The sequence below is a fragment of the Crocuta crocuta genome, unplaced genomic scaffold (genome assembly GCF_008692635.1).
Source record: "Crocuta crocuta isolate KB4526 unplaced genomic scaffold, BGI_CrCroc_1.0 scaffold219, whole genome shotgun sequence".
In the NCBI taxonomy this organism is placed as follows: Eukaryota; Metazoa; Chordata; class Mammalia; order Carnivora; family Hyaenidae; genus Crocuta; species Crocuta crocuta.
The window spans coordinates 4,757,323-4,782,621 of record NW_027551572.1 but is presented as its reverse complement, the minus strand read 5'-3'; the positions used below and the strand labels follow the sequence as shown (position 1 = coordinate 4,782,621).

At 39.8% G+C, this 25,299-nt stretch overlaps 1 protein-coding gene across 1 annotated transcript in view; it reads right to left on the bottom strand.

Moving 5' to 3' along the window:
- The window catches only part of MYO3B (myosin IIIB), a 399,691-nt gene that overhangs the window by 69,761 nt on the left and 304,631 nt on the right, over window positions 1-25,299 (bottom strand). Inside the window, exons 31-32 of the mRNA XM_077751146.1 lie at window positions 20,060-20,120; window positions 19,029-19,128 (exon numbers count right to left, since the gene is read on the bottom strand). Coding sequence (XP_077607272.1) covers window positions 19,029-19,128; window positions 20,060-20,120 — 161 coding nt within the window. The remainder of the gene's footprint in view (window positions 1-19,028; window positions 19,129-20,059; window positions 20,121-25,299) is intronic.

The following is a 25,299-nucleotide window of genomic DNA, read 5'->3' as shown; positions in this document are numbered from 1 at the left end:
TCATGAGCCATGAGATCATGACCTGAGCCAAAGTCGGGCACTTAACAGAATGAGCCACCCAGGTGCCCCTGCAAGATGCTTTTGGAAAGAAAATGAATTTCCTCAAAAGAGATGATTCATCTGAATCAATCACTTGATAAACATTTATTAAGCAGCTACTATGTGCTAGATACCGTGCCCTCTGTCAAACACGTCCCTGTTTCTCTGTTCATCTACCATTATTCTCCATGACAGAGATTTAACATCATTGAGTTGTGTTTATACATCAGTACAACCAGTCACAGAACAGTATACACAGTTTCCAATGCTCTTATCCAATTATGGACAGAGGATAAGATTATAGAGCAGGTGTTGCTGGGCCAAGCAATATATTAGCAGACTGCCCTCCAAAGAGGCTATTGCCCTGACACAAACAATGCTAAAAATGCTCATTTCCTTGTACTCCTGATAGCCCACGGATCATTGTTTTTCTAGTCTAGCCTGTTTGACAGGCAAGAATTTTAATTTCTCATATTAAAATTTGAGGTTGAATATTTTTGCATAGAGTCATAAGTCATTTACATTTTCTCCTTTTACGAATTGCCCTTTAAAGTCTTTGTGAATTTCTTTCTAAAGGAGTATTTAGGGGCACCTGGCTGGCTCAGCAGGTGGAGCGTGCAACACTTGATCTTGGGGATGTGCATTTGAGCCCTATGTTGAATGTACAGATTACTTAAAAATAATTTTTTAAAGTTTACTTATCATTTTTGAGAGAGAGAGAGACAGAGACAGAGAGAAAGAGAGCATGAGTGGAGGAGCAGCAGAGAGGGAGGAAGAGAGTGAGAATCCCAAGCAGGCTTTGCACTGTCAGCACAGAGCCTGATGTGAGGTTCAAACTCATGAACCGTGAGATCATGACCTGTGCTGGGGTCAAGAGTCAGGTGCTTAACTGACTGAGCCACCCAGGTGCCCCAAAAATAAAATCGTAAAAAAAGGAGTGTTTGGCTTTTTCCTGAAGTTTGAGGTGTGACAGGCAGCAATGGAGTGGACAGTCTAAATCCAACCAGGATGCTAGGAGGGAGGCTCCAGACATTCCAGCTGGGTCTTAAAGGAATGGGAGACCTAGAGGATTGGAATACTCGGGCGAAACCACAGCAGAACCTTAGGCTATTATGACAACAAAACCAATTCTCACATACTATTTTAAATGCTTTGTAAATTTTTAATTGTCATATATTATTCCAAAATAGAGCCATATCAGATTTATTTAATTGCCCTCTTAACTTTTTCTAGACTTTTTAAAAGGGCACATTCTGAGTGAATTATTGGCATAGAGGATATGAACAATATTTTAAAGGCTCTCAGTATGCACTGCAAAATACTTTTGCACAAAAATTGTTCCTTTATACTTCCACCAGCAGGCTAACAAAGTATGTCTTTTCCATTTCTCCTACTTTTTTTTGGTTTTTATTATTATTTTTTTAAATGTTTTTTTAAATTTATTTCTGAGAGAGAAAGACAGGGGAGGGTCAGAGAGAGAGGGAGACACAGAATCTGAAGCAAAATCCAAGCTAGCTGTCAGCACAGAGGCCGACACAGGGCTCGAACCCACAAACCATGAGATCATGACCTGAGCCAAAGTTGGATGCTTAACCGACTGAGCCACCCAGGCACCCCTCATTTTTCCTGCTTTTAGACTCTACCAGAAATAGCTTCATTTTGTTTGCAAATTTTCTCCACAAGGTACTTGAATACGTGTTTTGGGATTTTATAACCATCTCTTGTAAGTGGCCTTTTTCTTGCCTGTAGACCTTGATATACCAGGAAGCAGCTGAGGCTAAACCAGATTACTCAGGAAAGAATATAAGATTCATAGGACTGGAGAATTCCCAAGTTTAGAAACCAGCATGAAACAATGTCCTGGGCATATGTATCTCAGATGACTAAATTCTACCTAGGATAGATACGACTAGTTGTCTATTCAACTTCCATTCTTCCCTATTTCTTTTCCAACAGAACCCTTATATCATATGGGGCACAATGTGATCAGCTCAAATATGGTTTCCAGCCTCTTAGAAAAAGGAGGCCCATTAGATGTCACTGGGTGGGGCTTCCAGGAAAATCCTTCTTGCCCTTTGCAAAGAAAGCAGCCATGATGGCTGAATCTCTTGGGAGATGGTGGCCATCTTGGGATCATGAAAGGAAAGCCAAGAGAGTTGCAGAGTCTTGGCCCTGCCTGACATTTTTGATCTTCTGAACCAATGCCAGGAACTGCCTACCTCCCTGGACTTCTGGTGACATAAAGAAAGTAACCATTTATCTATCGAAGTCACTGTATTTCAGTGTCTGTTTATTAAAGCAGAGAACAACTACTAACTGATGCACTATTTAAAAAAATATCTTCCAGGGGCACCTGGGTGGCTCAGTTGGTTAGATGTCTGACTATTGAGTTGGTTCAGGTCGTGATCTCATGGTTCATGAGTCAAACCCCATATTGGGCTCTGCACTGTCAGAAATTTTTTTTTCCAAATTTTTATTTAAATTCTAATTAGTTAACTTTCAGTGCAATATTAGTTTCAGGAGTAGAATTCAGTGAGTTATCACTTATATACAACACCCAGTGCTTATCGTAACAAGTGCCTTCCTTAATACCCATCACCCATCTAACCCATCCCCCACCCACATCCCTCCATTAACCCTGTTTGTTCTGTACCTTTAAGAGTCTCTCATGATTTGTTTCCCTCTCTCTTCCTAACCCCCACCCCCACTACCTCACCAATATGTTCATCTGTTTTGTTTCTTAAATTCCACATATGAGTGAAATCATATGGCATATGGCATGTCTTTCTCTAACTGAATTATTCTGCTTGGCATAATATACTCTAACTCCATCATGTCATTGCAAATGGCAAGATTTCATTCTTTTTGATGGTTGAGTAATATTCTATGGTGTGCATATATGTGTGTATATATATGTATATGTATGTATACACACACACACACACACACACACACACACCAATCTTCCTTATACATTTATCAATCGATGGACATCTGGGCTCTCTCCATACCTTGGCTATTGTTGATAACGCTGTTTATAAACATCAGGGTGCAGTACCCCTTTGCGTATCCTTTGGGTAAATACGTAGTAGTGCAATTGCTGGATCATAGGGTAATTCTATTTTTAACTTTTTGAGGAACCTCCATACTGTTTTCCAGAGTGGCTGTACCAATTTGCATTCTATTGGGTCCTTTTAAATGAGGTAGCATCCCTTCCCTAGAGATCCATTCTCCATCCATTTCTACCAAGTTCTCTGCCCCAGAAGCTGGCCTGAATGGACTACTCTGGCTTTTCCATGGTTTGGTCAATAGAGAGCCCTAGCAAGAAATCAGAGGAAGGGAAGAGAGTGAAGAAAGAAAGAGAAAATACTCTTATTCCCCAGCTCCCTCTGTGGGGTTTTCTCTTGTGTTAAATGTGTCCTTTGCTGAAAGTTATCTCTCTTCTCAAGGCCCCTCTCCTCATGTGGCCCTCTCCATCTGGGTTCCAGATGCCATGCCCTTTCTTTGCCCCTTTAGGTGTATATGTGTGGTAATAGCTCCACTCCTGCCCATAAACCTTTTAATATAATCTCTTTAATTAAACAATATCCAATTTATCCTAATTTGTTCTGATACATTCCTTGTTTTATACACACACACACACACACACACATATATATTCTAGGGTTTGAGGAAAGGTCATAGGCCCATACCTGCCAGCCTCCACATCAAGTTAAAGAGAGTCAACTGTAATAGGATAGGCAGGAAAACACTTTTAGGGGGTGAGTAGACTTGAGGGAAGTATGCAAAACGTTAAAATGGGAATCACAATCAAGTTTATCAGAGACTGCAATCATTTTACTGGTGGCAGCTAGGATGATAAATATCTGTCAACACACGAGCTTCATTATTCACCCTCGGCATATTCTCATTACAGAATAATGTAAGTTTAGGGAAATCAGGCATGACTTGGTCCAACCTACTCATTTTTCTGTGAGGGCCGATTTACTGCCTATAACCAAATCCAAATACCTCATCTCTAGACATTCAGTCATGCTTGTTGCTGTTATTTTGGGGGGTGGGGAGTTATGAATTGTTTCGTTTTTTTCCCCTCATGATTTTTCTCTAATTTCTACATAGTTACAATATAGCCTTTCATGAAAGAAAAACTAAAGACAATTTAAAATCTCCAAAACACAACATATGAGACTTGGGGGACCATTATTACTCTTATTAAAATCAGTGGCCTAAGAAGTCCTGGAGTAGTATCTAAGTTCAGGTTGATATTAATTAGAATCAGGGAAAAAACTGCTTTCAAGAACAGCAATAATACTAATATATGTTGTGCATAAATTATCTGAGTATTTAAAAGTGGCTCAGAAAACATTAACCCCACTTTGCATGGAGTTAAAAGTAAAGGGTAAAAAGATTTTATCTCAATCTTTATGTTCCAACTTTCACTCCAGAATTCTATTAAGAATCCTCCTTCACTATTAAATATGAAAAATTGAGCAATTGCTAAGCAGTATTCTTTTGAAAAAAAAAAAGAGCTAAGGTGATAGAGAAATCTAGGGCTCAAAATGTTTTATTTTTTTTTTTGAGAATTTTGAGGTTTTTAGTTTTTCAAAAGGGGATAATGTTTTTTTTTTCTTTATCAATGAAGAAGGAAAACATCATAGTAACCTGCCTTGGCATTTTTGAGAGGTCACAGCTCTATCCTTTTAGATTGCAGGAGCATCTCCTCTATTGCCAAGGCCTTAGATCCTAGAACAAAACTTCCCGAATGGAGACACAGCTTTTAAGGGCCATTTGACGAATTACAGAACCCAAAACCTCAAAGAGAAGTCTAAATGAGAGAGCTATAGCAATCTACAAATATTTAAAGAACCACCATATGTTAAAAGAAGTAGCCATTTTTTTTGTTCAGTTATTGGGGAGCAAGAAAAAAGAAACCCTTCTATTAAGCTTTCTAGCCAAGAAATTGATATTCTTCAAAATTAGCCAATTATTCTCATTAGTATAGAGATTCTTAACCTGCAATATAGACTCTGATGGAACAGGAAGGTGTTCAAGGAGTCCTTGACATTATATGCAAAATATTTTTAGGGTCAGAGTGCATGAATTCCATTAGCTTCTCCAAGAGGCTCACAATGCAAAAGGTCTACCAAAAGAAGGTATGAAATCAGCCTGGATGACCATTTGCCAGGAGTGCTGAAGAGAACTGCTATAAGGTCAATTGTATAATTTACTGGTTACAGATAATGTAAACAAGGCCTTTATGCAGTGTGTGTCCCATCCTCTAATCACTCACCAGTTATTTACGGTTATTTACAGGTGTCTCCTAGGCTCATATGTTGATTTGCTCAGAGTGGCAGTTTAAAGGGAGCATCTATTCTAACTCTGTAAGGGGAAAGACAATGGGATGTACTTTTTTCTAGTGCCTTCCCACAGTGTTAAATAAAAACTTCCATGTGAAGTAGGGGTTCCATTAATGGACTGATTAAGAGGATGTGGTCTGGAGCAAAGAATGACCAGCCCACAAGAGATGAGAAGAGCCCTGGGCCCCAGACAGCAACACAAGCTGGAAATCAGAACGCAGAGTACAAGCGTGATGCTGTGAGCTGAACTACTGTGAGCATGGGCAAATATAGCCACGACAAACAAATGGAACGGACACTTTGTAATCTGATCCCTGGAGATTTGGAGTGGATCCTTGGATGTTCTGTCCCCCACCCACAGCCCCAAACATTCAGACCTGTGTAATGAGTTAGCATGTGAACTGTCCTTGGGAGGACAGATCAGTTAAGAACCGAAACAAGCCTAGAGCTCTTTGCGCTTATCTGATTTCTGCACAAATGCAGAGTCTGACATTTAGAGTTGCTGTGTGCCCACTGGGAGAGCCCAGCCATTGTGTCCTGGTATAAAAACTTTTCCTTTGAAATTAGGATAGTATGTAAACTCATCCTTTAAGAGCTCTGTGGATCTCTTGCATTTGTTTCTTGGACCTGTTTGAATTTGTTCTTTTAAATAGCCTGCTTAGAGAAAATACCTGGCACCAATTTAATGAAAAGGGATATCATTAATTTCTTCCTTTAAAAAAGGAAGAGTCCCTTTGGGAACACTGAGTCTTCATGTATATTAGGTCAGACAAACCCAGCCTAATGTCTAAGTAGACTGGCTGCTCTAATTGCTTGCTGCTAAGCAGCTGAACAGACCCTTTTGGATAGTGAAGAAAGGAAATGGAGATCAGAGTCGGGGGTAGGGGGTGGTCTTTATACTATTTAGGTGGATTAATGAAACAGAACTCTTCCCATTACACAAATTGCCAGACACAGAAAATACCAACAGATTAGTCCCACTCTTCTTAAATGCAGTAAGGGTTCAAGGTGATAAACTCTTGAGACTGATGGTGACATTGAGGGAAAAACTAAGTGCAGTTTATAGAAATCTTAGTGTACTTCATAAATCTGGACAATTTGAAAGAAAAGGAGGAGGAGTTGTTAACTTGGAAACCGGCACTTTCAGAAGCAATTCTCATTTGAGGAGTGAGAAATTAGAGCAGCAACAGCAGCTAAATGTTTATTAGGTGCTTATCTTGTGCCAGGCTTTATTCTCATGATTAAACCAATAATCTGGAGTCTTATTTTTGAAGGACAAGTCCTCACCTGGAGCTCTCTCAAAAACTGCCAGTGTATCACACATATATAAACACACACACACACATACTCTCTCTCTCTCTCTCTCTCTCTTTCTCTCTCTTATGAATGTGTATCAGAGACCAGGAAGTTCAGGCTAATAAAAGGACTAAATACCAGCAAAGTCCTGGGAAAGGCAAAATGTGGACTGGAAAGTTTTGGGGGTGGTGATGGGCAATGCTCAGAAAAGTCTGATTGAGGATAGAAAGCAGACTTGAAACAGGTGAAGAGAACGTCATTGTGAACTGTTCTTGCTTGGAAGTAAACTGTAGACTCATTTAATATCAATTGTTTACCTTGAATTTCTCCCTCCTGTCATTACTCCAATTTCATCTTAACAATTCTTTAAAAAAATGTTTACTTATCTATTTTGATGGGGGCAGGGAAGGGCAGAGAGAGGGAGAGAGAGAGAATCCCAACTAGGCTCTGCATTGTCAGCACAGAGCTCAATGCACGGCTAGATCCCATGAACCGTGAGATCACAATCTGAGCTGAAATCAAGAGCTGGAGGCTTAACCAACAGCCACCCAGATGCCCCTGTTTTAATAGTTCAATAAGAAATGTATCCATTCCTTTAAAAAAATAACAAGTGATTTGAATGTAAATCTAACAGCAGTTCAAGCTAAACAAAACACATTTACCTAATGCTAGCAATCCTCAAGGCATGGCTTTATGTGCGGTATTTTGCCTGCTTGCTTCTGAACCTAACCAGGATAGAGCCCATGAAATCCTAAACTCTGACCAATACACAATCAAATGGCTGGGGCATAATGTAACAGACTTCACAGTCTACAGCTGACCATAGAGCTAACCCCTTGAGCTTTCTATTTTCCCCTGTTCCCTTGTAGAGCAAAGAGGAAAATACATGTAAGAAGCTAAAATGGCTGTCCAAAGAACCATCAAGAATAGTCTGGGCCAAAAGAGTGGTCCAGAGGCATTATGTCCTCAATTTCTCCATAGAACCCAGCTCTGTGTTGACCAACTGGGACTGTTTCTTCATCAGTAAAATGAGAGGGCTGAGGAGAAGTATCTCAAAGGCTTCTATAATTCTAGATCCAGATAGGTCAGGCCATAGAAACTTGGTAGAAAGCTTACTCAGAGGAAAATGAAATGCTCCCATGAATAAGAAACAGAACCCCACACAGAAGCAAACTTTTGTTGAATTCTTACTATATGCCAAGTATTGTGTTAAGTGCTTTACATGCACACCATATGTTACAGGTATTTTTATTGCTCCTATTTAACAGATGAGAAGAGGCACAGAGAGGTTAAGTAACTGTTACTTAAGTAAGTTAAGTAGCTGTTAGAGTGGCAGAGTTGAGATAGCCATTTAAGTCCGTTTGACCTCCAAAGCCTACGGTGCTATATTGCCAAGAGTGTGGGACCGTCACCCATGGGCATCTCTATTTTGTAAGAGCTCTAAATTGGAAGGAATCCAGATGTTCGGTGACAGAAGACTAGATTCATAAAGTAGGATACTCCATAGCAGTGAATATAAATAAGTTCATCTTAAAAAAATGTAACGTTAAAGGAAAAAGGACAAGAAGAAAACACCAGACACCAAAGAATACATGCTGTGTGATTCTCCTTATGCAAAGTTTAAAAACAGGCAAAACAGAACTCTGATATTTAGGATGCGTACTTAGGTAGTTAACTCTAAGAAAAAGGGAGTCACAATCAGGAAAGGGTGTGCAGGATGATTCAGAGACGTGGGCAAGTTCTTTCTGCGATCTCAGTTGTGGTTATGCATGTGTTTCCTTTATAATAACTCTTTACACTGTCCATCTCTGTTTTAAATGGTTTTTTTGGTAAGCATGTTACATTTCAGAATTTAAAAACCTACAAAAACAAGAACAACCAAAATCTCCTCTCTCTTCCATGTGAGCTTTCCCTGGTGTAGAAAGGGAACAGTCAGAAGGCTGGAAACACCCTTCTCCCCTCTAGGCCTGGCCCTTTCTCAATACCCCCTTCAGTTCTCAGCTTTGGTTTAAGCCTGTGTGACCGTTCTCTACTCCTCTGAGACCCAGCATTCTTGCTGTAGCTCAGCTCCACTGCTCGCTCTTATTAACACCTCCATCAAAGGAGATTTGATGTCAAAGTGACTTGTCCGTTTCTCTCTCGGAATGCAAACTTCACAAGGACAAGCCTGCATCCTGCTGTCTGCAGGCACCCAACACAGCGCCTGCCACTTAGTAGGTGCTCATGAGACATCTGCTGAGTGCCTGAACGAATGAGTAATAAGGATGCATTTCACTCTCTCCCAGCCAACGATATTTAGCCAACGATATTTCTTGTGCTAAATACAGTTTTTACTGGAAGCTGACAACCCCAGTTTTCCTGGTCATTGTAGGAATTCTTGTTACTTAAGGAGTATAAGTAGCAAGGAAACCAGAAACACATAGAAGAATCTTATGACTCTGAAGACAGCCATACAGCCAAGTTTTTTTTTTCCTTATTTAATTTTGGACTATGTCTGTCTTGCCTCCCTATAGCACCTAAAGTTGATTACATTTAATTTAGGGAACACCTTGTGTCATGATCTCATATGTTCAAAAACTAAACAGATTATCTTGTTAGCCTCTCTGAGGCTGCTCTTACCTTCCTGGATGGGGGATGGGTACTAAGCTAAGATGGGAGTCAGTTTGATTTAAAAACATTTTCTCCCTTATAATATATACATAAAAAATTAATTACTGCTCAACTAAAGATACCGCTTAAAAAATGAAAAGACAAGCCAGAGACTGAGAGAAATAGCTGTAACAGGTATCTGACAAAGGTCTGGTATCCAAAATATACAGAGGATTCTTAATACTAACAAGAAGAAAACAAACAGCACAATTTAAAACTGGGTAAAACCTGAAGAGATCCTTCGCCAAAGACATACAGGTGGCAAATAACCATATGAAGTGTTGCCACAGATCATATGACTTCAGGGAAATGTAAACTAAAACAACAAGATATTATGGCACATCTATTAAAATGGCCAAAATCCAAAACACTGATAACACCAAATGCTGACAAGCATGTGGAGCATCAGGAACTCTCAGTTGCTGCTGGTAAGAAGACAAAATAGTACAGCTTTTGTGGGAGACGGGCTGGCAGCTTCTTACAAAGCTAAACATACTCTCACCATACAATCTAGCAATCACACTTGTTGGTATTTACCCAAAAGAGATGAAAACTTACATTCACACAAAAACCTGAACGAAAGTATGTATCGTAGCTTCATTCTGTAATTGACAAAACTTGGAGGCACCCAAAACATCCTGTAATAGGTGAATGGATGGACAAACTGTGGTATAGCCACACAACAGAATATCGTAAGCAATAAAAAGAAATGGGTTCTCAAGCTACGCAAAGACATGGGAGAGCTCAAACACATACTGCTAACTGAAAGAAGGCAATGTGAAGAAGCTATGTACCGTATGATTCCAACTGTATTTCCAGTCTGGAAAAGATAAAACTTGTAAAGAGTAAAAAAACAAAAACAAACAACAAAAACCAACAACCCCCCCTTCAAAACAGAGGTTGCCAGGAGCACAGGGGGAGGGAAGGGTTAAATAGGTGGGGCCATAAGGGATTTTTAGGCAAGTGAAACTACTCTATATGAAACTGTAGTAGTGGTTACATGTCATTATACATTTGTCAAAACTCAGACTGTACAACATACAGAGTAAGCCTGAATGTCAATTATGGACTTTAGTTAATAATAATCAATATTGGCTCACCATTGTAACAACTGAGCCACAATAATGCAAGATGTTAATTAGGGGAAACTTGGGGAGGGGAAGAAGTAAGGGAGTATATGAGAATTGTGTACCTTCTGTTCAATTTTCTGAAAACCCAAAACTACTCAAAAAAGTCTATTAATTAAAAAAATGTATTACTCCCAATCGTGGAAAATAAACGAAAGTAAAAAAAAAAGAAAAAATCACTCCACTCCTCACTCCTACGATTATGGAACTGGAAGCCTAATTTTAAAGTTGAAAAGAATCCTTTAAAATAAAACAAACTAGGCAGCCAAGGCTAACAGGGTAGTCTATAGAGCATGTGCTGTTTCAAGTACGTCAAGTAAGAAAAGAATTTAAAAATAAAATTCCTCTCAGCACGTTTTACAGCCGTGCATAGCGGGAGGGATACCATCAACATCCAATTCTGGAAGACAAGGAGCCCAACTTGCTTCACACACCCTGCCTTGCGTCGTCTGGCAGCTGCGCTCCTGATGTCCTGGGTCAATGCCAGAACCTAATTTGGCATCAGCAAAAAGTGCATCCTGACCTAACACACTCAGGAAAGCACCGGAAAAGTTCCTGCTGAACTTTCCTCAGATACGTTTGCAGTAACAGTCTGGACAGAACTAATGGCCCCAAACTATGCAACTTTGTAATGGGTTTTAATGAGTTGCAGAAATGAGGAAGGGCTGTCTGTCTGTTGTAAGACCTTCCCTTAGGTATGCAGCCTTGGAAATGGTGGCTGAGAAACTGACCTCCTGGGCTGTGGCCACTTCCCTTCCACCCTCCTCTCCGTAGGCACAGGTTGGGATCTCAGCTGGCTGACGCGTGGATGGAGTGCCGACCTATGTGGACTGCATCCATTCTTCCTTATCATCCAGGTCCCCAAGTTTCAGGGGAAATGAGGCACCAAAATGAATGTTTTCCTCTTGGCAGTTAACCTACAAAATTCCTCTTGAAAATCGCAATTTTGGACAGAAGCCTCCATTGCGGTAATCTGCCACGACTGCAATTGATGTCCTGGCACTCTGTTCACATTCTGCAAAATTACAAAATCAAACAAAACAAAAACAAACCAACCGCAAACCTAGATCTGGTAAAAATGAGAAAAGTCTTTTGAGCAAAGGAAGAAAGGTACATAATTAATATAAATAGGGCTAAATTAGAAATGAAATTTGGGATTAGGAGAGCTATAATCTCCTCTCTTCTTTTTCCTTCCACCCCCACCCTCATGCCCAAAAGCCTCAAACCGTGCAGTCCTTATGCTGGCCTTGCCTAAATTCTTTTGCAGAAAACCGGAACACAAAAATTACGGTGATGACATACCCATTAGAGACACGTGCAAGCGTTCAGATCTGGTGGGTTTAGAACAATTTTGCCATAAGGGAGGCTGGCAAAGGCTGGCAGAGTTAATAAGATAGAAATAGCCTTTAAAAGCAATAATTCCTAATAATTTTAGAACTTGAGAGACTTTATAAAAATATGGAACACTCCTTCTCTATAGCAAAGTTACAAGTATGTGTAACTGTTCTTGACAATTTCCTGAGAATTTAATGAGACCGCTTGAGATAAATAAGGACACTAGTGTATTCCCAAGCCTGCTTTGGAAAATAACAGCTGCAAAGACCAAGATATTAGAAATACATTGGTCCCTTAAGTGTCTTATTTTACTTTCTGGCCGGGCAGTTGATGTATAGTAGGCGCTCAATAAGTGTTTGCTGAATGAATAGGAGGCCTTGAGTATACAGTTTACTTTTTTCTGATTCAATGTAGTATCAGAGAGATAGGGGACATCTAGAGCAGTGGTTCTCAAAGGCTAGTCCCCAGACCAGCAGAATGGAGTCACCTGGGACCTTGATAAAAATGCAAATCCCCCTCTCCTTTACTTTCCCCCAGAAGGGAAACTTCTGGGGAATGGGCCCAGTGATTCTGATGCCCATTGAAGTTTGAGCACCACTCATCCAAAAAAGATCCTTTAATAAGGAAGTATTTTTCCCATAAACTTACATTTATTTTTAATTAATTAATTAATTATTATATCCAAGTTAGTTAGCATAAATTGCAACAGTGATTTCAGGAGTAGATTCCTTAATGCCCCTTACCTATTTAGCCCATCCCCTCTTCCATAACCCTTCCAATAACCTCTGTTTGTTCTCTATATTTAGAAGTCTTTTATGTTTTGTTCCCGTCCCTGTTTTTATATTATTTTTGCTTCCCTTCCCTTATGTTCATCTGTTTTGTATCTTAAATTCCTCACGAGTGAAGTCATATGATATTTGTGTTTAATTTTGTTTTGCATAAACCCCTCTATTCCATCCACATAGTTGCAAATGGCAAGATTTCATTCTTTTTGATTGCGGAGTAATACTCCATTGTGTGTGTGCATGTATGTATGTATGTATGTATGTATGTATGATATATACACACACACACACCACATCTTCTTTATCCATCAATGAACATTGGGGCTCTTTCGATACTTTGGCTATTGTTGATAGGGCTGCTATAAACATTGGGGTGCATGTACCCCCTCAAAAAGCACACCTGTATCCAACAAGGAAGTGTTTTTTTCTACTTCTTGTGCTAACAGTAAGAATTCTATGTCTGTAATCCCTTTACTATACCACTGAGGAAAGTCCTGAGACAGGCTTTACCAATCTCACTGATGAAGGTTTACGGTGAATTCTATGGCACACAGGTAAGAAGAAAAGATGTCTCAGCCCAATGGGAGCTAAAAAGCGCAGGGATCCAGAGCACCAGGGACTACACGAGAGAGGCCTCAAAGTCTCAGGCCTGGCGTTCTATGAAGGCGCTGGATGCAGGCCAGAGTGACCCAGTCACCTTCCCTCCGTGTAGGGTTTGGTTCCATGTGCTTTCCCAATAGGGATCATGTTGCCTTTGAGACTATGGTAGGAACACGCTCTCTCTGTCAAATGGGTGATGGCTGAGCCCTTTACGGTCATGGTGCTTGCTGTTTGGCAAGCTGCTCGTAACCCCTTCCAATAGGCAAGCTGTGTGAGGCAATTTTGTCACGTGGATCTAAGGCTTTGTGTCGCCTGATACGGAGATCTAATTTTAAAAAATCAAATTCAACTTCTACTATTGTAATAGGGTGGCCAACTGGTCCCAGTTTGCCGGGCTTTGTCCTGGTGTTAGCACTGAAAATCCACATCTTGGAAAACTGAGATGTATGGTTGTTAACCCAGGATTAAGAGCTCTAAGGATAGTGGTGCCTGGGTGGCTCAGTTGATTCAACATCTGACTTTGGCTCAGGTCATGATCTCACAGTTTGTGAATTTCAGCCCTGTGTCAGGCTCTGTGCTGACAGCTGAGAGCCTGGAGCCTGCATCCTTATTCTGTGTCTCCCTCTCTCTCTGCCCCTACCCAACTTGCACTCTGTCTCACTCTCAAGAATAAACAAACATTAAAAAAAATTACAAAAAAAGAGTTCCAAGGATAATTGGGTTGCCTGGGTGGCTTAACTGGTTAAGCAACCAACTCCTGATTTCAGCTCAGGTTATGATCTCATGGTTTGTGGGCTTGAGCCCTACTTCAGTCTCCATGCTGACAGTGTGGAGTCTGCTTGGGATCTCCCTCCCTCTTTCTCTGCCTGTGTCCCACTCACACACACACTCTCCCTCTCAAAATAAATAAATAAACTTAAAAAAAAAAAAAAAAGAGTTCCAAGGATAGAATAGAGCCCAAATTTGCCTTCTGATAGCTGAACTAATGCCAAAATTAACAAGAGTTGGTAATGAGCAACAAGAAAGATAAAGAAAAATAATGAAGGAGATGACATTAGACTGGATGGAGGTGGGGGGTGGGCAGGCCATGAAAGATGAGAAATCACATCACTAAACCTGACTCAGGTGCCCTCTGAGGGCTCTACCACACCCCAGCATGGTGCATGGCCCACTGTGTTCCCTGCGGGAGGCTGATGCAACCCCTCTTGCTCCTCTGCTCCCTACCAATGTGCTATGCTCCATCTTTAAGTCTCAATTTAGTTAGTTACTCTCAGCAAGTGCAATGACTTTCTGACTTTCAAAAAGAAATATGGGGGCATCTGGCTGGCTCAGGTGATAGAGCATGGGACTCGATCTTGAGGTTATGAGTTTGAGCCCTATAATGGGGATAGAAATTACTTAATAAAAGTTAAAATAAAAAAAAAAAACAAAAGAAGTAGTACCGACTCGCATCATCTGGCTCCTCCCCTCCTACCATTCTCCTTGCTCTCCCAGCTCCCACCACAAGGGCTTCTTTCAACTCCTCCCCTATTCCATGCATACTCTCTCCTCAGGGCCTTTACCATAGGTACTCCCTTTGTCTGGAATGCTCTTCTCCCAAATACCACATGGCTAATTAGCCCACCACTTTCAAACCTTCTCAATAAAGCCCACCCAAACCACCCTAGTTAAAAGTGCAACCATCCCCCAAGCCCGGCTCACACACTTTGGCCTAATCTCCTAATCTCCCTTGTGCTATTAACACTTGGCCCTTCTAACATCCCATACTACTGACTTTTGTATTATGCTTATTGTTTATTGTTACCTCCCTCTGCGGAAACATAGCACTGTGAGGACACGATTTTTTTTTACTGCTGTTCCCTGATAAATACATGCCTGGAACAGCACTCGTGATGTATGGGGTCTGTGGGTTGACTCCCTGCTACCTGTCCCAACAAGATTAGGAAAGAAATTAGAGTGAGAAATTTAGAAAAGTTTAGATCAATTTGATATTGACACAGCATCCAAATACGTGACTGTTTGTCTAGGAGCATGCCTTTGAAAAACATGGGTTTGAACTGTGTGGGTCCACTTATACATGTTTTTTTCCCAATAAATATATTGGAAATTTTTTTTTGAGACTTGCAACAATTTGAAAAAACTCTCAGATGAACTTCACAGTTTAGAAGTACTGAAAAAGTTAAGAGAAAGTTAGGTATTGCTATAAGAATACAGTATATAACATATACGTCATGTGTGTTAACCAACTGCTTATGTTATCAGTGAGGCTTCAGGTCAACAGTAGGCTATGAGTAAATTCTTGATGAGTCAAAAGTTAGACACGGGTTTTGACTGTGCGGAGCTCAGCACCCCTAACCCCTGCATTGTTGAAGGGTCAACTATAATTCATTTCTACTGTATTCATGGAAGTATCTGACCGGAAAATTAGAAATTAAAACAATGAACCCCAAACTGGTCTTTTAAAATGGTGTGAGAAGTCCTGGTACAGGACAGTTCCTGGTACTCAGTAAGTGTTAATAATTATTGAGTAAATGAATGAATAAATAAAAGGACAAATGTCTAAATAACACATTTTTAAACAGTAAAATGAGATCAGGTCTGTATATATACCTATCAGTCTAATTAAGTAATTTCGCTGCTTGGATTAGTGGCAAAGTGATTCGTATTATGCACTTCCTGGGTACATTGTGCTTTCCTCTCCTATGTTTAGAATGAGTCAGGCTCAAACGACCAATTAAGGACACTTCTGAGACCATCTAAGGGGTAGAAGACAGCCTTTGTACAAGCCCCACATATGTATACTTCTTTGCATGTCTGCCCTGAGCAGAGCTGGCCTGAGTAACTTTAGATTATTCCCTGCCTCCCTCCACCTCTCACAGTTCACAGAACAGTGAAGTTATCAGCACCTATTGCAAATTAGAAGGCAAACTTGTTGGTTGTTAGTGGGTTTTTTTTACACTGAAAAGACCACAATATTCTTATTCAGTCTTTCATAGAAACTCAGGTTGAAATAGTGTGTAATTCAAGGCAAAAAATTAAGCACAAAGGAATAACTTGCTAAAATGTCTCTTACAGAATATACCCTTGCTGAATACCTGGAAAACATAAAATTGGAAAGCTTTTGTTCTTCAATCTCTTTGTTGCCTTCTAAGGTCAAGGGGAATTTGATTTACATAATGCATTTTCCTGCCTAAACCTTTCCCTCTCTCCCTACCCAAAACAACAGCAACAAAGTCAAACAGCTTGGATCATTTTAACTTGTTCCACCCGTATGCTATACCTATTTTGGGGTGACTAAGAGACATTTGCTTTGTTCCAGGATTATTAAAAACATATTTTAAAACTTTTCTCTGACTCATTCAAGAGCTTCATTACTTTCTTGCTTCCATTATATTTCATCACGGCTTTGGATGCTCAAGAATTCAGTCAGAGGATGTAGGTGAGGCTGTGAGAAGAGAATACAGAAATGAAAAGATACAATCCCAGTGAGATTAAAATCTAGTAGATGAATGAAAATAATTATGAGGTAAGGCAGGATGTGATAAGCACTATAAGAAAAGTGAAAGGGCACAGAAGAGGGAGCCACTGGGGACTCAAGAATGGAGTACATGAATGTAAATTTAGTAGACTGAATGTGAACAGGGATGGGGGTGCAGAAGGAGTAGTGTGAGCAAAGTCACAGAGGTGAGAAAGGATATACTAGGCAAGCTTGGAGAACAGTCTGGATATTCTGAAGCACAGAATGAGGAAGAGAAATCAGTGGAAGACCGAGCTAGGAAGGAAGATTAGGCCCATAACAGAAACAGCCTTGAATATCACACCAAGAAGTTTAGAGTTGATGCTGAAGCGATGAGGAGGCATAGAGGATATGGAGGAAGGGAATGTTAAGATCAGGGTATGCTTTAGAAAGCTCCTCAAGGATCTGTGCATAAGAGAAGTTCAAGGAGGAAAAGAATGGAAGCAGGAAGACTACTTAGGATGCTATTTACAAGAGTGTAAGGAGAAGTAATGGTGATAGAGGCAGACCCATGAGAAAACCAAATAGATTGGAAGGAAAACACAATTGTAAGAGGAAAGTGCATATGTGCCATTTATAGCAAGTCAGACGTGTAGCTTATTAAGTTTGACTTTGAGGATATTTTCCTAAAGACTGGGAAAGAGGACTGTAATCCAACAAGTCTCTTTAATAGTTAATTCCAAAGATAACATATTCTTACTCCCTCTAAACTCCCACCAAAATTTAGGACCTTACAATAAGAATTTTATTTCTCTACCTGTTTATCATATTTATAGATTAGTTTGCATTTATATAGTATCAATAGCAATAATTACCACAGCAGCAGCAGAAACAATGTACTCTTACCATGAACCAGATACCAGCTATATTCTTTACTTATATTATTAGCTCATTTAATCTTCAGTACAACCCCTCAGCTGTGAATTACTATTTTCCTCATTTTATATGTATAAGTACTGAGATGATGAGTTGTTTCATAACTTGATTACTACTACAAAGGAGAACAGAGATTTGAATCCAGGCAGGTCTCTCTCACTCCAGAATCTGTGCCTTTGGCTACTCAACCATACTTAAAATTTTTCTTTTTATGTGTATTTTAAAGTAGAATGCCAAAAGATAACAAATACCAGATAGGACAAATAGAAAACAAATAGCAAAATGAAAGACTCAAACCAAAATATCTAAAAATCATGTTAAATGTAAATGGTCTAAACAACCCAATTAAAAGGTAGAGATTGTTTGGATAGAGAAAAATGCCAAGCAAATTCCTGCAAAATGGATTCTGCTCCGCCACACTGTCTTTTCCCTAAGTTTTCCTTTTTTTTTACACTACTCCTACCTCTACCTCATTGTGGCCTTATTCCTGAATGCTATCTGGCTGTGTGGGAACCCTGAATACTGTGGGGAAAATATTCTCTTCGACAGATTTATCATTTTCTTCATATCCATTTAAAAGGTTCTGCTATTGTACACTCGACTTCTCTTGTCTCTTTCCAAGAGCTTAAGTTCCATATGGACTGAAGGTCCACACATTTATTGTACATTTCCCACTTCATACTGTACCACTTTATCATTGAAAAACAGACTAAGAAGAAACTTGGAGAGACCTGGGAATCTACTGCACACTTCAGAAAAATAAATGAGGTTGACATTAAGTGTAATGTCAGTATTTTAAGTTGAAAAGATTTCTTTCTTTGGAATGGTCCACACTGTTCTTAGTATCTTCTGGTTCATAAATATTTCTTATCATCATGCTTCTATTTTATCTTCCAGAAGTACTGATTATAGCCACACATAAGCCCCCAAACTTTCACCATATTCTAAAGCAAAGAATTTAGAAAAGAGGTCATAAATAGCTATTTCCCAAAGGAGAGTGGCAAGATATATGTATTCTTATTGAAAGAATGGCAGCGTTGCCAAGAGAGAGAACTACTCTCTTAACCCACATGCTTTGCCAAGCCCTAAATTTTGACCCAGAATGATCTGCTCCACTGAAAGCTGCAGTTGTTCATCCTTCCTTTGACAAAATGAAATTGTGAAGCAGTTTCCTAATTTGAGGTTCTTAACAGATGAAGGGAAATAATAGCCTTTGATATTCATTTTCTTTCCTCAGAGAAGTAAACTTGAATGGCATGAGAAGGCAGTAAATGGGTACCTTTAATCCAGCCTTTACGGATGCGCAAACCTGAACTTTTTTGCTAACATTAGGTCATACTACTATTTGAGTCCTGCCTTCTAGACAGTCCCACTGAAATAACGCATCAAAAAGCACACAAGCATGCAAAGGGTAGAAGCAGCATGCAATTCGCAATGTTCTTCTTACCAGGTTTTGCAGGGGCTCCCTTGGAGGGACTCAGTCCTGGGCGACCTAGGGCAGCATGGCACGTCTGAGAAGACAGCAAATCAGTCCCAGAAACGGAGTGCTTCAGAAAGACCCAGTAAGAGAAACATTACTTTTATCTTCTGATGAAACAGCCTTAAGGACATAGCTTCCATTTAACTCAGGGACCTTTAGCCCTGATGATATGAGGAAGGAGCTAAGTATATTGGGTCATGTTGTGAGTCACCCTCTTTCCTGCATTAGAATTGAGTGAAGGTCCTCCCCTTGGGGCAATTAGTACCAAAGTCTCAGCACCTTTTGTTAATTCATTTATTTCTTCCTCTGAACAAGTCAACCTAGCCCCCTCTTAAATTAATTATAGTCCAGAATATAAAAAAACAGCTCTGTGCTGGTTTCCTCCTATCCTTAATTTTTATCCCTAAGAAAGAAAAAAGAAAACCTATAGGAAGGTATTAATCTACTTAACATTTCTAAGTACATCATCCAAAGGATTTTGTTTTTTTAATCTTACATATGCTCAGCAGAGTTACTGGCAAAAACTGTACATTTTCTTCATTTCATCCTTTCAACATCAAATAGTAGGCAGCAAAAATTGGATCAGACTTCAAAGCCTGCTGTGGGCTCCAAGTCACAGAGAGACGCCTCCATTTCACATATTGAATTTGAGCAGGATATCAAAGTGCTACCAAAGAACCTCGGGTCCTTACTCAAAAAGAGGCTCTAACATCTGTAGAGAGTGGAGTGCACAGACAAATCACCTCAGGGAGCAGCTAGCATTTATTCTCAGCAGCAAATTTCCAGGCTTTTGATTCTCTCTTCACTGTACCTCCCTGTCTCTCTGCTGAACCAAAGTTGTTTAGCAAGCTGGGCTTTTGTCTCAAAGACTTCAAAATATCACTAACAGTTTCATGTTTGGATGACCTGACCAAGCAGCCACAGACAGGCTTCCCAACCACTGACTTGGACGAGTATGAAAGATATATAGTCACTTCAGAATTAAGGTATCCAGCTACCTTATTTGGATGTCCTGTGAAGATGTCACACCCTTTTGGAGAACACTGGGCTTGTGGATGCCTAAAATGAAAAGAATAATACTTTTTGAAAGGCCTGAAATAATTTTTAAGAACTTACAGAGGACTGTTTTCCTCCAAAGATAGATCAGAACATATTCTTATCAAGTTCCCATCATTTCCCATTCTAGTCCTTGGTTAAAAGAACATGGTCAACTTAAGAAAATGTATCCTGGGGGGGCACCTGGGTGGCTTAGTCNTGGTTAAGCATCTGATTTCAGCTCAGGTCATTATCTCACAGTTTGTGGGTTCGAGCCCTGCGGCAGGCTCTGTGCTGACAGCTCAGGACCTGGAGCTGCTTCGGACTCTGTGTCTCCCCTTTTCTCTGCCCCTCCCCTGCTCATGCTCTGTCTCTGTTTCTCAATAATAAATAAATGTTAAAAATTTTAAAAAAATTAGAAAAGAAAATGCATCCTATTAGGTGTTGCTGCTATATCCACAGTCAGCCTGAGGTCCTAAGATTGAAGAAGCTACCCTTTTTAAAGTTGTGTGATATAATTTAGTTCACTATTAGGCATTCCCAGACTTTACCAAGAAGCTAACAAAACTGATGCTAAGGTTATACTTCCCAGCCAGCACATTAATCACATTAATTGTTAAATAATTCAAAATAGATTCTGTAGTCAAATAAGTATGGGAAATGCTGTGTTGTACATAGTTAAGAGGCTTCCTTATTGCAGGAATTATCTTTTATAGTCACAGTATCCATTTATGGATTCCTAAGGCACAGGGGTGTGTGTGTTGGGGGGGAGGGCTGCAAAGTTTCTTAAACTAATTTGACCAAGCAACTCGAAAAGTGATAAACTACTAAGGTGCCTGGGTGGCTCAGTCAGTTAAGCATCTGACTCATGATTTCGGCTCAGGTCAGGGTCTCATAGCTCATGAGTTTGAGCCCCCTATTGGGCTCTGTGCTGACAATATGGAACCTGCTTGGGATTCTTTCTCTTCCCCTCTCTCTGTTCCTCCCTGACTTGCTTGCATGCACTCTCCCTCAGAACAAATAAACTTAAAAAAGTGATAAACTACTAACATCTATTAAAATATTAATGTTTCATGGAGCAAAGTTTGTGCTGTGTCCCCAGTTTCTAATAATCGAAAATCAATTGTGCTGTGCCCCCAATTTCTAGTAATTGAAACCCACTGTATAAAAGTGTAATAATTATAACTCACTGTAAAAATATGAGCCGGCCCTTTCAGTTGGACCCCAACATAATGGAAAACACTGATTTGAGGAAGGGAAATCTGGATTCTAACTCCTGCCTTAAAATCTCTGGGTTCCCTCTCCCTCTCTCTCTCTCTCACACACACACACACACACGTATGTACGTACACGCGCGCACACATACACACACACACACAAAAACACTCAGACATATACACATAACTGGGAAAACTTCTTTAGTATTCTAGGTTCTAGTTTTCCTCATCTGTAAAATGAAGTGATTGAGATAAACTGTTCCTAATGTCTCTTTTAGCTCTCTATTAAAAATTGTATTCCAGGGCACCTGGGTGGCTCAGTCGGTTAAGCGTCTGACTTCGGCTCAGGTCATGATCACACAGTTTGTGGGTTCGAGCCCCTCATTGGGCTCTGTGCTGACAACTAGCTCAGAGCCTGGAGCCTGTTTCAGATTCTGTATCTCCCTCTCTCTCTGACCCTCCCCTGCTCATGCTGTCTCTCTCTCAGAAATAAATAAAAAAAAATTTTAAAAAATATTGTATTCCTTATTTAAACTGATAAATTCATTTTCTGAATTTTCTGTTAGCAGTTCAGGGATTTACCTTCAAAATGCATCTATAAATAGAGGATAAGCAATATCCCCATTAAAAAAATACCACATCAATACCTGGGGAGAGGGGACTATAATGATACACTGATTTGTGTGTGCCTTTGCTTATCAAATGACTCTCACTATGGAATGCAAGTTCTAAGAAGGCAGGGATCAGATCTACTTTATTCTATATTCTATATCAGCACCTAACCCTAGTGGCTGGTATGTTGTAAGGACTCAATAAATATTTGACAGGAATGAATAAAAGAATGACTAGTGGACCCCTAAAATATGGGCCATGAAGATCAGGTTAAAAATAACCTTAACATTAACATTAAATTAATGAGCTTTTATGTAACACTTCATATTTTTAAAAATGCTTTTATATATCTAATGAGTTTCACAACCATTTGAGCTAAGTACTTTAACTGTTCCCATTATATAGATGAAGAAACTGTAGTTCAGAGAAGGTAAGGGATTTGGCCAGGGATCATGTGAACACCTGGAAGAACTAAGACATTGACCTCCGTTGGTCTGACTCCAAATCCTCTGTCTTCCTCTGAAACTGGACACCCTCTGGTACCCTTGGGTTTCTATGCGTCAGCCCCAGGAGCTCATTCCTGTCGGCCTAAGCAAGGCCCAATGGCTCTGGGACACCCAAAGGACAGATGGACTCTGAGGTCCCCTAGGAGTCCGGTAAGGTCTGGAGAAAATCTAAGGAGGAGACTAACTGTCACATTACTACGGGCACTCTAGTCTGCCCTCCCTGCCCCAACACGGAAATGAAACCTGTTAAGAACTCCACTCACTTGCAGGGCTTTCTAGGATCCAAAGCCAAGGACAGACCTCTTACAACTCTGCACAGAGAGGGTCAGTCCATCTGTTTGACCCCCCTCCTCATTCAAGCCTTTGGAAGAATCTAAGGCAGCTCAATATAATGTTTATATGTGTTACTTGGTTTTACAAAAACGGAGGTGGAGTGGATAGTGCCTATAGGCAAATAGATTAGAAAATTCCTGACTGGGGTACATGTGCATAGGAGCACACGTACCCCAATGTTCATAGCAGCACTCTCAACAATAGCTAAAACATGGAAAGAGCCTAAGTGTCTATCAACGGACGAATGGATCAAGAAGATGTGGTTTATGTATACAATGGAATACTACTTGGCAATGAGAAAGAATGAAATCTGCCCATGTGTAGCAACATGGATGGACCTTGAGGGTGTTATGCTGAGCGAAATAAGTCAGGCAGAGAAGGACAAATACCATATGTTTGCACGTATAGGAGGATTAGGAGGAATTTAACGGAGGGCCATGGGGGAGAAGAAGGGGGGAAATGGTGGGGGAGAGGGAGAGAGGCAAACCATGAGAGACTCTTGAATGCTGAGAAAAAACTGAGGACTGATGGATGTGGGGGGCAGGGAGGAGATGGGTATGGAGGAGAGCACTTGTGGGGATGAGCACTGGGTGTTATATGGAAACCAATTTGACAATAAACTATTTGTAAAAAAAAAAAAAAAATCCCTGATTAAACAAATACTTGATTAAAGCAGGTTTCTCTCCTAAGAGGCTTTCTGGAAACTTCAACTTAATACTATGCACAATGAAACCCCACCAGTGGAAAAGAATACACAGCATTTCCCAGATGTTATCTTAATGTCAGCCATCTCCCAGTGAGTGTGTTGGAGGTCTACCGGTTCTTATAACATGCCTTAGGAAAATACTAATCTGAGCCGCCCTTATTTGAAACAAATTCCAATATGCCTTTAAAAAATGGTATAAGTTAAGTTTTCTTCACAAGTCTAATGGCCTTAACTCCTTTGCAGCAATTTTATCAGATATGTTGTCATATGCCTCAAGGACTTGAGACTGGCAGTGAATGATAATGCTCCTTAGGTTGTCACCTCCAAAATAAGGAAAAGCATGATAATAAAAAATAGCCAATGTTTATTGCATGCATACACGTCACCAGGCATCTGCCAAAGAATGGATACACAGTTACTTCTAACAACCATGTGAATTTGGTTCTATTTTTTTATACTCATTTCACAGTATGAGGGAATCAAAGCTCAAGAAACGAATGATTTGGTTCATGTCACAACTAGTCCATAAATAGTATGCCGTAATTTGACAAAGTACAACATCGATTCATGATAAAAATCTTCAAATAAAGTAGGTTTAGGGGGAATATACTTCAACATAGTAAGGGCCATATATGAAAAACACACAGCAAATATCATCCTCAACGGGGAAAAACTGAGAGTCTTTCCCTTAAGGTCAGGAACAAGACAAAGATGTCCACTCTTCACCACTTTTATTCAACATAGTACGAGAAGTCCTAGCCATAGCAATCTGACAACAAAGAAATGAAAGGTATCCAAAAAACAGTAAGGAAGAAGTAAAACTTTCACTATTGCAGAGGTCATGATACTATATATAGAAAAGCCTGAAAGACTCTACCAAAAAACTATTAGAACTGATAAATGAATCCAGTAAAGTCACAATATACAAAACCAATGTGCAAAAATCTGTTGTATTTCTATATATAAATAATGAAGCAGAAGAAAGAGAAAATAATCCCATTTATAAATGCACCAAAAATATTAAGATGCCTAGAAATAAACTTAAGCAAAGAGGTGAAAGACCTGTATTCTGAAAACTATAAAACACCAGTGAAAGAAATTGCAGATGACATAAAGAAATGGAAAGATATTCCATGCTCATGACTGGAAGAACAAATACTGCTAAAGTGTCTATACAACCCAAAGCAATCTGCAGATTTAATGCAATTCCTATCAAAATACCAATAGCATTTTTCACAGAACTAGAACACACAATTCTAAATTTTGCATGGAACCACAAAAGACCCCAAATAGCCAAAGCAATACTGAAAAGGAAAAGCAAAGGTGGAGACATCACAATTCTGGATTTCAAGTTATATTACGAAGTCGTAGTGATCAAAACAGCATGGTACTGGCATAAAAACAGACACATAGGTCAACGGAACAGAATAGAAAACCCAGAAATGAACTCACACCTATCCAGTCAGTTAATCTTTGACAAAGCAGTACAGAACATCCAATGGGAAAAGAACAGTTTCTTGAGCAAATGATGTTGGAAAAACTGGACACCAACATGCAAAAGAAAGAAACTGGACCACTTTTTTACACCATATGCAAAAATAAATTCTAAATGTATTAAAAACCTAAATGCAAGACCTGAAACCATTAAAATCCTAGAAGAGGACGCAGGTAGTAACTTCTTTGACATTGGGTGTTAGCAACTTTTTTCTAGATTATGTCTCCCGAGGGAAGGGAAACTAAAGCACAAATAAACTATTGGGACTATATCAAAATAAAAAGCTTCTGCACAGTGAAGCAAACAATCAACAAAATTAAAAGGCAACTTATGG